At 42.5% G+C, this 13,053-nt stretch overlaps 1 protein-coding gene across 2 annotated transcripts in view; it reads left to right on the forward strand.

Annotated features, from left to right (window-relative positions):
• The window catches only part of COLEC12 (collectin subfamily member 12), a 192,002-nt gene that overhangs the window by 151,751 nt on the left and 27,198 nt on the right, over positions 1-13,053 (forward strand). For both annotated transcript variants that reach the window (XM_021096156.2, XM_084964305.1), the window contains exons 4-5: positions 8,256-8,354; positions 9,355-10,401. In XM_021096156.2, coding sequence (XP_020951815.1) covers positions 8,256-8,354; positions 9,355-10,401 — 1,146 coding nt within the window. The remainder of the gene's footprint in view (positions 1-8,255; positions 8,355-9,354; positions 10,402-13,053) is intronic.

Genomic DNA, 13,053 nt, shown 5'->3' on the forward strand with positions numbered 1-13,053 from the left:
AAACACAAGCACATTTGCAAGTATGAGATATTTCGCTAATACAACTCAGAGGCAAACCTTAGAAAATCTTAAACTCCATCTTTGTGTCTCGAGCTTCTTGTAGTTGCAGGATCTGAAAGGAGGGATGGGAAGTAGCAATTCCTTCGGAGTCATTGCCACCATAATCGTGGTCCTCTATGAGTTGTCAAATTTCTTCCTCTTGGTTGCTTTTTCCTACTTATTTCCAAATACTCCCTCTTCCTCCATCTTTTCTTATCTCTCAGACACTCTATGAAAACCCTGGAGTCAGCTCACAGGAAAACTGTATTGACAGAGGATGAGATTTCCAGAGAAACAGTTAACTTCACCCAGAGACTGGTCAACTCATTCCCTTTTTTCTTTTCAGCACATTTACTGTGGTCACCGTTGTTTATATAGCTCCATAAATACATTGCCCTGGAGAAATTAAGCACAGAGGCAGCATTGCCGCTTCATCGATACTTGATGGGACGTTGGTGTTCTTTCAACGTGTCTGATTTAAGGTCAGGGGAGGATTTTTGCCTGAATCCTCCAGAATTGCAGTCAGAATAGGCTGGTCCCCTCCCACCCCCATCCCTGATCTGGACACCACACGTAGAAGGTGTCCTGATTCAGAATCATGAACTCTGTAAACCCTTTTATAGCAAACAGCAGTGGAAGCTTCATGAAGACATATGAGATAGACATGCTGTCTGGTTTCAGCAGGAGGCAGACATGGGGTCTGCTGATCTTCAAAACCTTCACTTAGCAGCCATCTCAGCTGCCTTCCCTCACAAATGACAGATTAACAGTGGAGAATTCCCATACGTTCCCTTCTCTTTTTGTTGCCCCATAGATTGGACCTGGCGACAGAAGGACTCAAAGTGAATTCCCTCTAACATGTAACTCCTCCCACTGCTCTCCCGGTGATCAGTGGTTTTCTGAGAAAACAATGCACTAAAATGAAAACGGGCTTTGGATCTGGATGGTCCCTATCCAGTTCTGGAGTCCACCATTTGTAATAAAACTGTGTTTATTAAGTGCTCACTGGCATGCCAGGCATCATGCTAAGTTCTCTGCACGGCTGTGGGTGTGAATCATGACCTTTTAGAGTTTCTGATTTCTTATCTGTAAAATGACAATAATAATGCCACTCTTCAAGGTGACTGGGATGAGCAAAAATGATGTAACTGAGCCACCTGTCCTAAGGTTGGTCCCTCTGTTCCTTGCTTCTTCATAACTGCATTTGTATACTCTTGCCATGAGAATGGCACAACCATGTTAAAAATACTCAGGATAGTCAAGGCTTATTAAGTCTACTTCTATGACTGTGGAAAACTGTGTGCATTTTGTAGTGTGTTGACTGATAAACTTGAGCAGTGGAAATTTGGAAAATTAACAAGTCATTTTATCCAGTTGTGATGAGTTAATCTCACCTAGGATTAACAGAGCAAGTGTTAAGAAAGGCTATTAAATCATGGCAAGGGCTGGACAGAGGGGAGAAGGGGTGAGAACTTAGGGAAAGCTGGGTATTTTATGTCCCAGGTAATTCAGCCTGGCTGTCTTCCTCTGCTGGGTTCTTGAGGTTATTATTCACGTCTCCATGACTTTTCCTGGTGAACTCAGATAAAGGAGACTTTGGAAATCAACGGCCATTGAATAGGTATCTTTAGGGCTTGGCACTGTGTGAAATCATGAAAGTAAACAGAGATGAGAAATGTTTGAATAAATGCCTCTGTGTGGTATTTTGAGAAGAAATAAGATCTAGTATCTTTATGCCTTCAGAATTATATAAAAAGATCCAAAAGAAGGGGCTTTCTTGTTTGTTTGTTTTTAAAGTAGAAATATTTCCTCCTTTTTTTTTTTTAATCTCTTTTTTTAGGACTGCACCCATGGCATATGGAAGTTCCCAGGCTAGAGGTCGAATTGGAGCTGCAGCTGCCAGCCTACACCACAGCCACAGCGACACGGGATCCAAGCCACATCTGTGGCCTACATCACAGCTCATGGTAACGCTGATCCTTAACCCACTGAGTGAGGCCAGATTTCCTCATGGATACTTGTTGGGCTCATTACCACTGAGCCACAATGAGAACTCCATTTTTATGACATCAGAAAGCCCTTCTCAGCATTGGCATGTTTGCACAGGCTGGTTCATTCTCCTGGAACACCTTCTCCCTGCTCTCCACCTTTCTCTTTGTGAATTTTTCTCCCTTTCTGTCTTGCTTAGACATAGGTCCTGCAAGAAGCCTCTGAAAGCTGAGTTAGGTGCCCTCCTGCTGGTCCCTGTGGCATCCTTTTTTGCTCTTAGCCCCTATCACACTGTATCATTATGGCCAGTGGGTCTCTTTCACAACCCAAACCCAAAGCTCCACAAAGACCATAGACTATCTTTTTTATTTGTATCTCCCACTAGCACCCTGCCTGATGGTCCTTAATAGGTACCCAATAAAGTTTACTGAATAAATTAATGAGAAGAAAGATGGATGGATGGATGGATGGATGGATGGTGAATTGTAGATTAGGGCTGACTTCTGTAAAAGCAATAAACTGAAGCCCAAGGACCTCTAAGCCAATTGCTGCAACTCAGAACACTGCCTAGGAGCTAAAATTCTGAAGATCACTTGGCTTCCTCTTCATCTCACTAGGATGAAGGGGGAGGAGGTTGAGGGGGGAAGAGATTGAGAGAGTGAGACAAGTTGGAGACAAGATGATATTCTTGCCCCTTTTTCTCTCCTTCAAGATTCCCATTCCTCAGGCCTCTACTGACAAAAATAAGATAATACAACATGCAATTTTGGTCTTCAAACACAGCCTTAATGAACTAAAATGTTGACATTTTCCAGATGTGTTTTCTCTTTACTTGAATGATGATTCCTCTTTCTTGCTGATAAGATTCTGGTGACCCAGCATGGTAAGAGGTAGAAAGATAAGTTCTCCCTTCACACATCTCCTTTTGAAGTCTGGAGAAACTCTCTCCACTTTAAAAAAGAAAGGAAGGAAGGGAGGGAGGGAAAGAAAGCAAGAGAGAAAGACAGGAAGGAAGGAAAATATTCAGTGGAAGAAGAGGTTTCTCTGAAGGAGAAGTTGGAAGGAAATAAAATAGAAACTCCTTTATTCATCAAAGTTAAACTCAATGGCGTTTTCCTCAAAACTGTCCTTTACTTCTCCTTTCATGTCACTTATGCAACTACAAGTTAGTATATAACTTAAGTTCCTTGCAGAGAATTTGCTGAACAAGTCGGAGGATTGCTGAGTCACCCAAACCAGTCAGGACACTGGCTGTGACCGTGAGGCATGCCAGCCCCTTGACAGAAAGCACATTCTTGGACAGTTACAGCTTGGTGCACCCTCTGCACTGTGCTTTTCATTAGAAGGCAATGGAGCTTCCATGGTAGAAGCCACCTCCTGAATTCAGTGGGTCATTTTTCCCCCAGAACATTCCCTGAACAGGAAAATCCTACTCTGTGGTCCTGCCCAGCAGGCATCCACCTTAAGGTAATTAGGATAAAGAAGAAAGACAGACATCTGACTCTTTCTCATTCGGAACCTCCTCTGAGGCAACAGTCCTAGTCATAGGTGTCTGCCTTGCTGCTTAGCTCTGCCAAAGTGGCCATTACAGCTGGGCAAGTAGGCTTTCAGATGTGCATCAGAGCACAGTCACTGTTGTGAGAATCCAGGATAACACCCTATAACCAGATCTTCTGTATTTTTGTAAGGAAACCTGAAATAGTGTTCAAGGTAGAAATGTCTTTATTGCATTCTAAGGGAGCGTAACTGATATTACCAGGAAGTCCCAAATACCAATGAGGGAGGTTTGTTTCCCACAATCAGACTGGTACAGACCCTCGTGAGCACCAGGCAGGAGTTCTGCTCTCGTTCCCTGTCCCCAGGGCCTGGGCTGTGAGCTGTGTCTCTTGTATCCTTTGTGTCAAGCCCTGGGCCACAAACATGACAGATAATTGGTAAACATCTGAGGATGGTGACTGTAAAGGGAAGATAAAGAAGATATAATCCTTCCCCCCAAGGGACTTTTCTTGAAAGAAATCATATTTAGGAAAAAAATACTTGATGAGAGGCCATGTGGAATTATAAAACAAGTAGGTTTTAGAGTGAGATCTCTCTCCTGACCTGGTATCCCACTTAGTCACTTAGAAGCTGTGTGACTGTGGGAAGGTTACTGAACATCTCTGAGCCTCAGTTTTTTTTTTCATCTGTAAAATAAAAGTTGTAAGGATTAACTGCAGTGAGGATGTGCTGCACCTTGCAAAGAGTAGGCATTCAATCAATAGAAGTTTTTGTTGTTGTTTTTGTTTTTTGCCATTCTGATTAAAAGCCCTATTGGTGTGGAGTCAGCTCATGAGAGAAGGCTTGGCATGATGGGCCAGTGAGATTTGGAGTAGACTTGAAAGGATGGGTGGAATCAAGAAGAAGAAAGAAGAGGTTAGTGGCCCAGGCCAGGGGATGATACCAAAGTGTTTTTATAGAAAAGGTATTATTGTCAGATTATCCTAGAGAAGTGGGCTTCAGGTACTTGAAGTGGGGTGAGGAGCAACACTCCAGCTATAACACCTAAAACATCGATGTTTTGAAGGAAAAAAATCTGTCAAGGAACACTTTACAAGAATGGGGAGCTTGTGACAAAAGACTGCTAATGACCCTTCTATGTCACATGCTTGTTTTCCTCATAGGAGAACAAGTCTGTAAACTGAGGTCTCCTCCAAAGACAGGGAGTTTCTAGGGTCAGAGAAGATGGCTTTGCCACTATTTTCCTGACTGAAAATTTGTGCTAATGAGTTAAGAGGAAAAACAAAACAAAACAAAAACCCAAAAATGCTACATGCTATTATGGCAAGTGTTACTTCTGGCTCTCCATCAGTCTGGTGTTTTTACGCAGTAGCCAGCTGCCAGCTTTGCTAGCCTGAATATACCCAGATCCTATTTTTATACACTGACACTCACACCCCAGTGCAAGTTACTAGTTCACTGGCATTTGTGGGTGGGGCAAAGAGTTTCCTAGCATCAAAGAGAAACAACAGTTTTTTTAATGAATGTATTTATTCCTTTTACTCTATGCAAACCTGAATGATCTATCTGTGACAGTTCTGTGTTTTTAAAAAGTAAAATGGAAGAAAAATTAGAGAGGGTAGAAAATGACTGCCTGTCAGCATATTCAGAGGTTTCTTTGGTTTCCAGGAAAAAAGGGCAGGACTTAAGGTCCTGTGTGTGGTTTGAGGACAGACGGAGGCATGTGTTTTGATTTGAGGATCAAAAACTGAACCTATACTTGTAAACATCCCATATTATTTTTTTAAGTGCAGCTTTGCTAAAATGCAGATGAGATATTCTGTTCCTTGGTGTTTCCAGGGACTTAGGAATATGCATGCCTTTCAGATGACCCTCAGGTGCAGATTATTATAACTATATCTCTGTGTCTCTATAGTCATTTTTTAAAAAAACGATAATTATTCAACTAAATGCTATTCTCACTGCCAGCGCTGCGGCCTCCCTGGGTTGGCTGGTTTGTATGTTTGTTTGCATAACCTCTAGCTCAGCCAATTTTTTCCCACAAGCCTCGGCAGCCAGCAGGCAAATTTTCATTAATTTAAACAAATGGCATAATGAATAACTATGTGCTGAATACCTACTACGTGCCACATGCTAAGCTGAGAGCTGGAGATAAAACCAACACAAAATTTCCTGCCTTTAAGGGTCTCAGTATAGCGGAGCCATGACAGCACAGTGACGTGAGTCCTATACCAGGAAGAGAGAGGTGCCTGCATGATGCAGAGATTTCTCACAGGATGTGACCAGCTGAGCCTTGAAGAGCAAGGGGCCTTAGCTTGAGGAGGAAGCCAGGGAAGAACATTCTAGGTGGGAAGCACCACACCTGGGAAGTCTTGGGGGGAGAAAGAGCATTTGGTGCAAGGTCCAGATTTCATTATGGCCAGACTGCCAGAACTTGAGCCTTTCCCGGGAAGGTGCCAGGAGCTGCGGAGCTAGTTTGCTTTAGTTACCATAGATGCGTGGGAATGTTCTCCTGCTTCCTGGTGGGAGCCGGGAGAATCTTCTCACACAGTCCCGAGTGGGTGGATCACTTGGTGAATAAAATAGATTGGGCCCACTGGCTCACAGGTGATGTACAAAGCATATTCACGCTTATGAAAATGAGCCATTGTTTTTAAAAAGATGTTGAGGTGGTCAGACCTCATCCCAAGCTGCCAGAGGTTGGATCTCCCAGGAGAAACTTCTGGAGAGATATGCCCTTATTAGACATTTTATTTTTTGTTGTTTTTTCACTTTATATACTTTATTTCTTTTCTATCTTTATTTTTTATTCAAGTATAGTTGATTTTTAATATTATGTTAGTTTCAGGTGTACAACATAGTAATTCAGTGTTTTTATGGATTATACTCCATTTAAAGTTATTACATTTTAAGTTATTAAAAGTTTTTAAAGTTACTTAAAGTTTTTACAAAATAATGGCTTTATTTCCCTGTGCTGTACAATATATCCTTGTTCTTCATTTTATACAGTTTGCATCTCTTAATCCCCTATCCTTGTCCTGCTCCCTCCCCCTTTCTCTCTCCCCACTGTAACCACTAGTTTGTTCTCTGTATCTGTGAATCTGTGTCTGTTTTGTTATGCATATTTGCTTCTTTTATTTTTTAGATCCCACATATAAGTGATAACATTCAGTATTCATCTTTCTGTCTTTGACTTATTTCACTTAGCATAACACCCAACAGTTCCATCTATGTTGTCACAAATGGCAGAATTTCATTCTTTTTATGGCTGAGTAATATTCCACCATACATATGCCATATCTCCTGTATCCATTCTTCTCTTGATGGTCACTTGGGTTGATTTCATATCTTGACTATTATAAATAATGGTGCTAGGAACATTGGGGTTACATGTATCTTTTCAAATTAGTATTTTCATTTTCTTCAGCTATATACCCAGCAGTGGAATTGCTGGGTCATGTGGTAGTTCTATTTTTTGTTTTTTGAGGAACCTCATCACTGTTTTCCATTTACATTTTTACCAACAATGTACTAGGGTTCCCTTTTTTTCCACATCCTTGCCAACACTAGTTTTTGGTAAACTTGGATGATAGCCATTCTGACAGGTGATATTGTGGTTTTGATTTGCATTTCTCTGATAATTAGTGGTGTTTTGCGTTTTTTTCACATGCCTGTTGGCTATCTATATATCTTATTTTGAAAAAATATCTATTCAGGTCTTCTGTCCATTTATTTATCAGCTCGTTTGACTTTTTGATATTGAGTTATATGAGCTCTTTACATATTTTGGTCATTAATCCCTATGGGCCATATCATTTGTACATGTTTTCATTCAGTAGGTTCTTTTCATTTTGTCAATAGTGTCCTTTGCTATGCAAAAGCTTTTAAGTTTAAGTAGGTCTCATTTGTTTATTTTTGCTTTTGTTTCTTTAGCCTCAGGAGACACTTCCTAGGCATTTTAGAATGATAAACTTAAATTCATAACCATGGAGAATTACTGCCTTCTGAGAACGAATAAGAACTGTGGGTTTATTTAACGCTGCATCACTTTCCCTATCATTTGCAACCAGGATGATGCTGGGGAAAAAAAAAGTATTCCCAGCAAATTATTATTTGGAAACCCACTTAGGCATCTTCTTGGGAACTGATAGATTTACTTGTCATAAGCAGATTTTCAAGCCTCAGTGGTAAACTCAGAGTGGTAAACACAAAGTGGCAGACACCCTTGGCTTTGCGTCCCTTTTATGATGACTTTACATATAGAATTGAGCTAAATGCTTCTTGCCATGGAATCTCCTCCCAGGTAAGTGAGTCACACCTGCCAAGCATGGTAGGGAGTCTCATGAGCAATGAAAATTTGTAAATAATTACAGTGTTAATGCCTCCATCTATGGAAATTAATGTAAAAAATAATACAGACTGAAGGATTTCTATAATACAAAAAATTTTTAATGAGTTGCAAACAATTTCTAAAGCCTCCAAGGAAATATAGAGTCATGAGAAGAGTTAAGAACATATAGTTCTCAATCAAGTAAACTACCACTGGGGCTTGCAACAAGTATATTTCTAAAGAAAGGGGGGAAAAAAAGCCTTCTCCCTGTATTTTATTTCATTTATACTTTTTGTTTTACTATCTTTTCTTTATTCCATAATGAAATGATCTCTTGCTAAAGCTGAAAGATAAAATATGAGCAGGTCTGTGTATTAATGCATTGATTTCCAAATCTTAGTTGTAGAGAAAATGGACAATGTTACAGGTGGCATGGAGACATCTCGCCAAACCTATGATGACAAGCTCACAGCAGTGGAAAGCGACCTGAAAAAATTAGGTAATCTGCAATGAAAGCGAACCATTAAGTTGAATTCCCTAACTCTACTCTGTGTAAATGACCTCACCTTTTTAGAACGATGCTGCTATAAACTCACATTCACCCAGAAAGACATTAAACTTTTATGTTGCATTGGATCTTGCCTCACGATTTAATGCAAAGGTGTTAAAATTTTAAAGTTTAAGACCAATTTTGGAATCCCCCCAAAAGACATATGTACCAAATAAAATATGAAAACCAATCCTGATCAAAAAGAATCACAAATAACCCTTTATTAAAAACTCTTTTGGAGTTCCATTGTGGCTTAGCAGATTAAGAACCCAAGGTGGTCTCCATGAGGATGTGGGTTCCATCCCTGGCTTTGCTCAGTGGGTTAAGGATCCAGCATTGCCACAAACTGCAGCATAGGTAGCAGAGATGGCTTGGATCCCACATTGTCGTGGCTGTGGTATAGTCTGGCATCTTCAGCTCCCATTTGACCCCTAGCCTGGGAACTTCCAAATGCCTCAGGTTCGGCCGTAAAATGGGGGGGAAGGAAAGCTCTTCTATAAAATGCTCGGTAGATTCCTATTTGAAATATTTTAAACTGCAGAAAAGAATTGTAGAAAGTGATGTGAAAAAATAAAAGACTCCAACCTATTCTTACCCCGTAATTTTGTTTTTCAATTTTTTTAAAAAAAGAATGTTTGGTGAATTTGATAAACCGAGGGTAATTTCCTTCTTGACATCCTGCCCAGTGCTCTAGAATCAGGTAAATTCCCCCTCCTTCTTTGAGAAGAGTGTTCACCCAAGTTAGTCTGTCCTAGTAATTGGCACCCTTTCCAATTCCCAAGGACCCTGTTTTAACAGAGATGTGGATTTTACTAAGGCAATGCTGTCTGCATATCCCACAAGTTTTATAAATGGAAGAGCACATTCCAGTTAAATCTCTTAGGGATATGACCTCACCTGCACACTTCTCCACCCCACCGATCTGAGTAACAAATGTGTCTTATTGCAGGGGACCAGACGGGGAAGAAAGCTCTCAGCACCACCTCAGAACTCTCCACCTTCAGATCAGACATCCTGGACCTTCGTCAGCAACTTCGTGAGATTACGGAAAAGACCAGCAAGAACAAAGATACTCTGGAGAAGTTGCAGGCGAGCGGCGATGCGCTGGTGGACCGGCAGAGTCAACTGAAAGAAACTTTGGAGAATAACTCTTTCCTCATCACCACTGTCAACAAAACCCTCCAGGCCTACAATGGCTATGTCACGAATCTGCAGCAAGACACAAGCGTGCTGCAGGGCAATCTGCAGAGCCAAATGTATTCTCACAACGTGGTTGTCATGAACCTCAACAACCTCAACCTGACCCAGGTGCAGCAGAGGAATCTCATCACGAGTCTGCAGCGCTCCGTGGATGACACAAGCCAGGCAATCCAGCGGATCAAGAATGACTTCCAAAACCTACAGCAGGTTTTCCTTCAAGCCAAGAAGGACACAGACTGGCTGAAGGAGAAGGTGCAGAGCTTGCAGACGCTGGCTGCCAATAACTCCGCCTTGGCCAAGGCCAACAACGATACCCTGGAGGACATGAACAGCCAGCTGGGCTCTTTTGCGGGGCAGATGGACAACATCACCACGGCCTCCCAAGCCAACGAGCAGAACCTGAAAGACCTGCAGGATGTACACAGGGATGCAGAGAACAGAACGGCCATTAAATTCAACCAGCTGGAGGAACGCTTCCAGCTCTTCGAGGCAGATATTGTGAACATCATTAGCAACATTAGCTACACAGCTCACTACCTGCGGACGCTGACCAGCAACCTGAATGAAGTCAGGACCACATGCACGGATACGCTGACCAGACACACAGACGATCTGACCTCCCTGAATAACACGTTGGCCAACATCCGTTTGGATTCTGTTTCTCTCAGGATGCAGCAGGATATGATGAGGTCACGGTTGGACACGGAAGTGGCCAACTTATCTGTGATTATGGAAGAAATGAAGCTAGTGGACTCCAAGCATGGTCAGCTCATCAAGAATTTCACGATACTCCAAGGTAAGGGGAAATTCTGTATTTATGTTGGTTTTTGTTATCTATGGCTATATAACAAATGACCCCAAAACTCAGCAATTTAAAACCACAAATGTATATTATCTCATAGTTTCTCTGGTTCAGGAATTCAGGAGCAGCTTAGCTGGGTAGTTCTGGCTAGATATCTTTCATGAGGTTCTGATTAAGATTTCGGCCAGAGGAAAGAATCTTCTGAACCCTTCACTGGGGCTGAGGATCTGCTTCCATGATGGCTCATTCCCATGGCTCTTGGCTTGTCAGCTGCTGGCAGGAAGCCTTGGATCCTCACCATGTGATATTGCTTGAGTGTCCTTACAACATGGCAGCTGGCTGCCTCCAGAACAGGTGACTCAAGAGAAAGCAGGAAGGAAGCCATGATGCCTTTCATGACCTCACCTCAGAAGTCACCTACCAGCACCTCTACCATATTCTCTTCTTTGGAAACAAGTCACTAAGTCCATCCCACAACCAGTGTTGGGAGGCAGGAAGGGAATAAGCTCTATTTCTTGAAAAGTATGACTAAGAATTTGAGGACAGTGCTCAAAGGTATTCCATTAAATGTTTATTGAATGAAAGATTGGTTAATTAGGATTTTCTCAGTACCTAGCTATTTCAATGCCATTATAAGCCAGGCTTCTTGGGAAGAAAGATTCATTCTTTTAGACCATGATTACCCTTAAGACATGCCTACTTTCCACATGTCATGAGCAGATGGATGGGTGGCCATTGCAGTAACTATAAGGCCACAGAGGTGGAAAATGACGTGACTTCCATATGAAATCTGAGTTTTACTCCTAACCAGGTCATCCCTATAAACTGAAACTTTCAGTTTTTATAAACTGAAAGTCCTCGGATAAGATTAAATCTACTTCTGAAGATTTGTAGGAACTTCATATTATTTTTAGTCATAAACTGTTTTCCCAAACTTTTAAATACATCCCATCACCTTTGCCATGCTCTGTTGGTTAGAAGCACGTTATAGGCTCTGTGCTTAAGGGGAAGGGATTACACAGAGACATGAGTCATTGGGAGTCCCCCAGCATGTGACTGCCATACTAGTTGAATGGCTGAGTATAACAAGTGATAGTTCATGCACCCCTGTGAGCCTGGAGGCAGATGTCAGGCCCTGTTCAATAGCTTTGTCCGGGCCTAGCATGGGGATATGGATGAGCTGGTCATCCAACACTTATATGACATGAAACTGTATATACTAACTAATAGGTGATAGAATGATAATCCGGAATGATCTGGAGAGGCTGGAACAGTAATAGAGGGCAGCAGAATGAAATAGAGAAGATAATGTAAAATCCTGCTCGTAGATGGAAAAGACCAAACACAAAGGTTGATGGGAGGGAGTGGCTTAGAGGAAATGTGCATGAAAAGGATGAGGGCTTTAGTTGACTGTGAGCAACTAAAATACATCTGCCAGGGAAGCTAGTGTGATCTTTGTGTTAATAAAAATCTGATATCCCAAATGAGGAAGGTGGTATCTTGCTCCCTTCAGCCCTGCAAAACCACCCCTGGACGATAGTGGGTACGCTGGGCGCCCCTTTCAACAGGGGCACTCACAGACCAGCATGCTCAAGAAAACATGGTCAGGGTGATGGGGTTTAAAACCACGTGCTGTGGAGAAGGATTTTAAGACCAGGAACTTTAACCTGTAGGAGAGACTGCTTAGTGGGGGATAAGGCCACTGTCTACAGCTATTTTAAAGGCTGTCATGTGGAAGAGATTTTAAATGACACCTGAGGTACTCCAGAGGGTGAAACAAAGACGAGTGGATACTCATTAAAGGGACACAAAATGAAGTCAAGGAGTTGAGGTTTCCTTCTACGTGTGAGGGGAAGTTTTAAGGAAGACAGTGACATGACCTGATTTTATATTTTTAAAAGGTCATTTTGGGTGCCGGTGGAAGAATAGATTATGGGGGCATGAAAGTGGATCTAGGGGTCCAGTGGGAGGCACTGGACCAGTTATGGGTGACTTGGGATAGGAGAGTAGCAGAGGAGATGACAGAAGTGGGTCTGCTCATTGAGGAGGGATCTTGGAGGTAGAAACAAGGGCAGCCCTGCCCTTCCCCAGGCAACAGGCCCTGACTGGCCTCCCCTGGCTGTCTCTCCCCACACTCCTACAAAGGTGAGGAATCCCCAGGCTGGAGGGGTTGTGATATTCAGAGCCCACACCAACACTTTCTTGATGATGTCTTATGCACAGGATCCTGGAGTCCCCCCCACCCCCACCCTCTGAAGTGTCCCAAGCCCAAAGGGGCTGCCAAGAAGCAGCAATGCACTGTAGGAGTTGCGGGGGGGGGGTGCTATGGACAGAAATTGAGCATGGGGTCAGGGGCTACTGTGTGCAGCTGGATGAGGCTTATGGGTGGATCAGCCATGGAGAGTGAGGCAAGGAGAGAAATGAGTATCTTCTAGGTTTTTTGCTTGAGCAGCTAGCCAGATGGCAGTTTCCACCAGAAGATGCAGCAGGAGGGGCGGGGGCCTGTTTAGATGCATTAAATGGGAGAGGTCGCTTAGGTTGAGGTTTCTGACTCAGTGTCTCTGAAATGCCTCAGAGCCTGGATTCTGAGTGGTATTTTCTTTTTCATGTATGCTTTCCCATTTCCATTTATTCTTGGTCTTCTCA

This window comes from Sus scrofa, chromosome 6, assembly GCF_054392235.1.
Source record: "Sus scrofa isolate SSC_HxYL_T2T_F1_AM1 chromosome 6, Sscrofa_HxYL_maternal_Yorkshire_Landrace_v2.0, whole genome shotgun sequence".
In the NCBI taxonomy this organism is placed as follows: Eukaryota; Metazoa; Chordata; class Mammalia; order Artiodactyla; family Suidae; genus Sus; species Sus scrofa.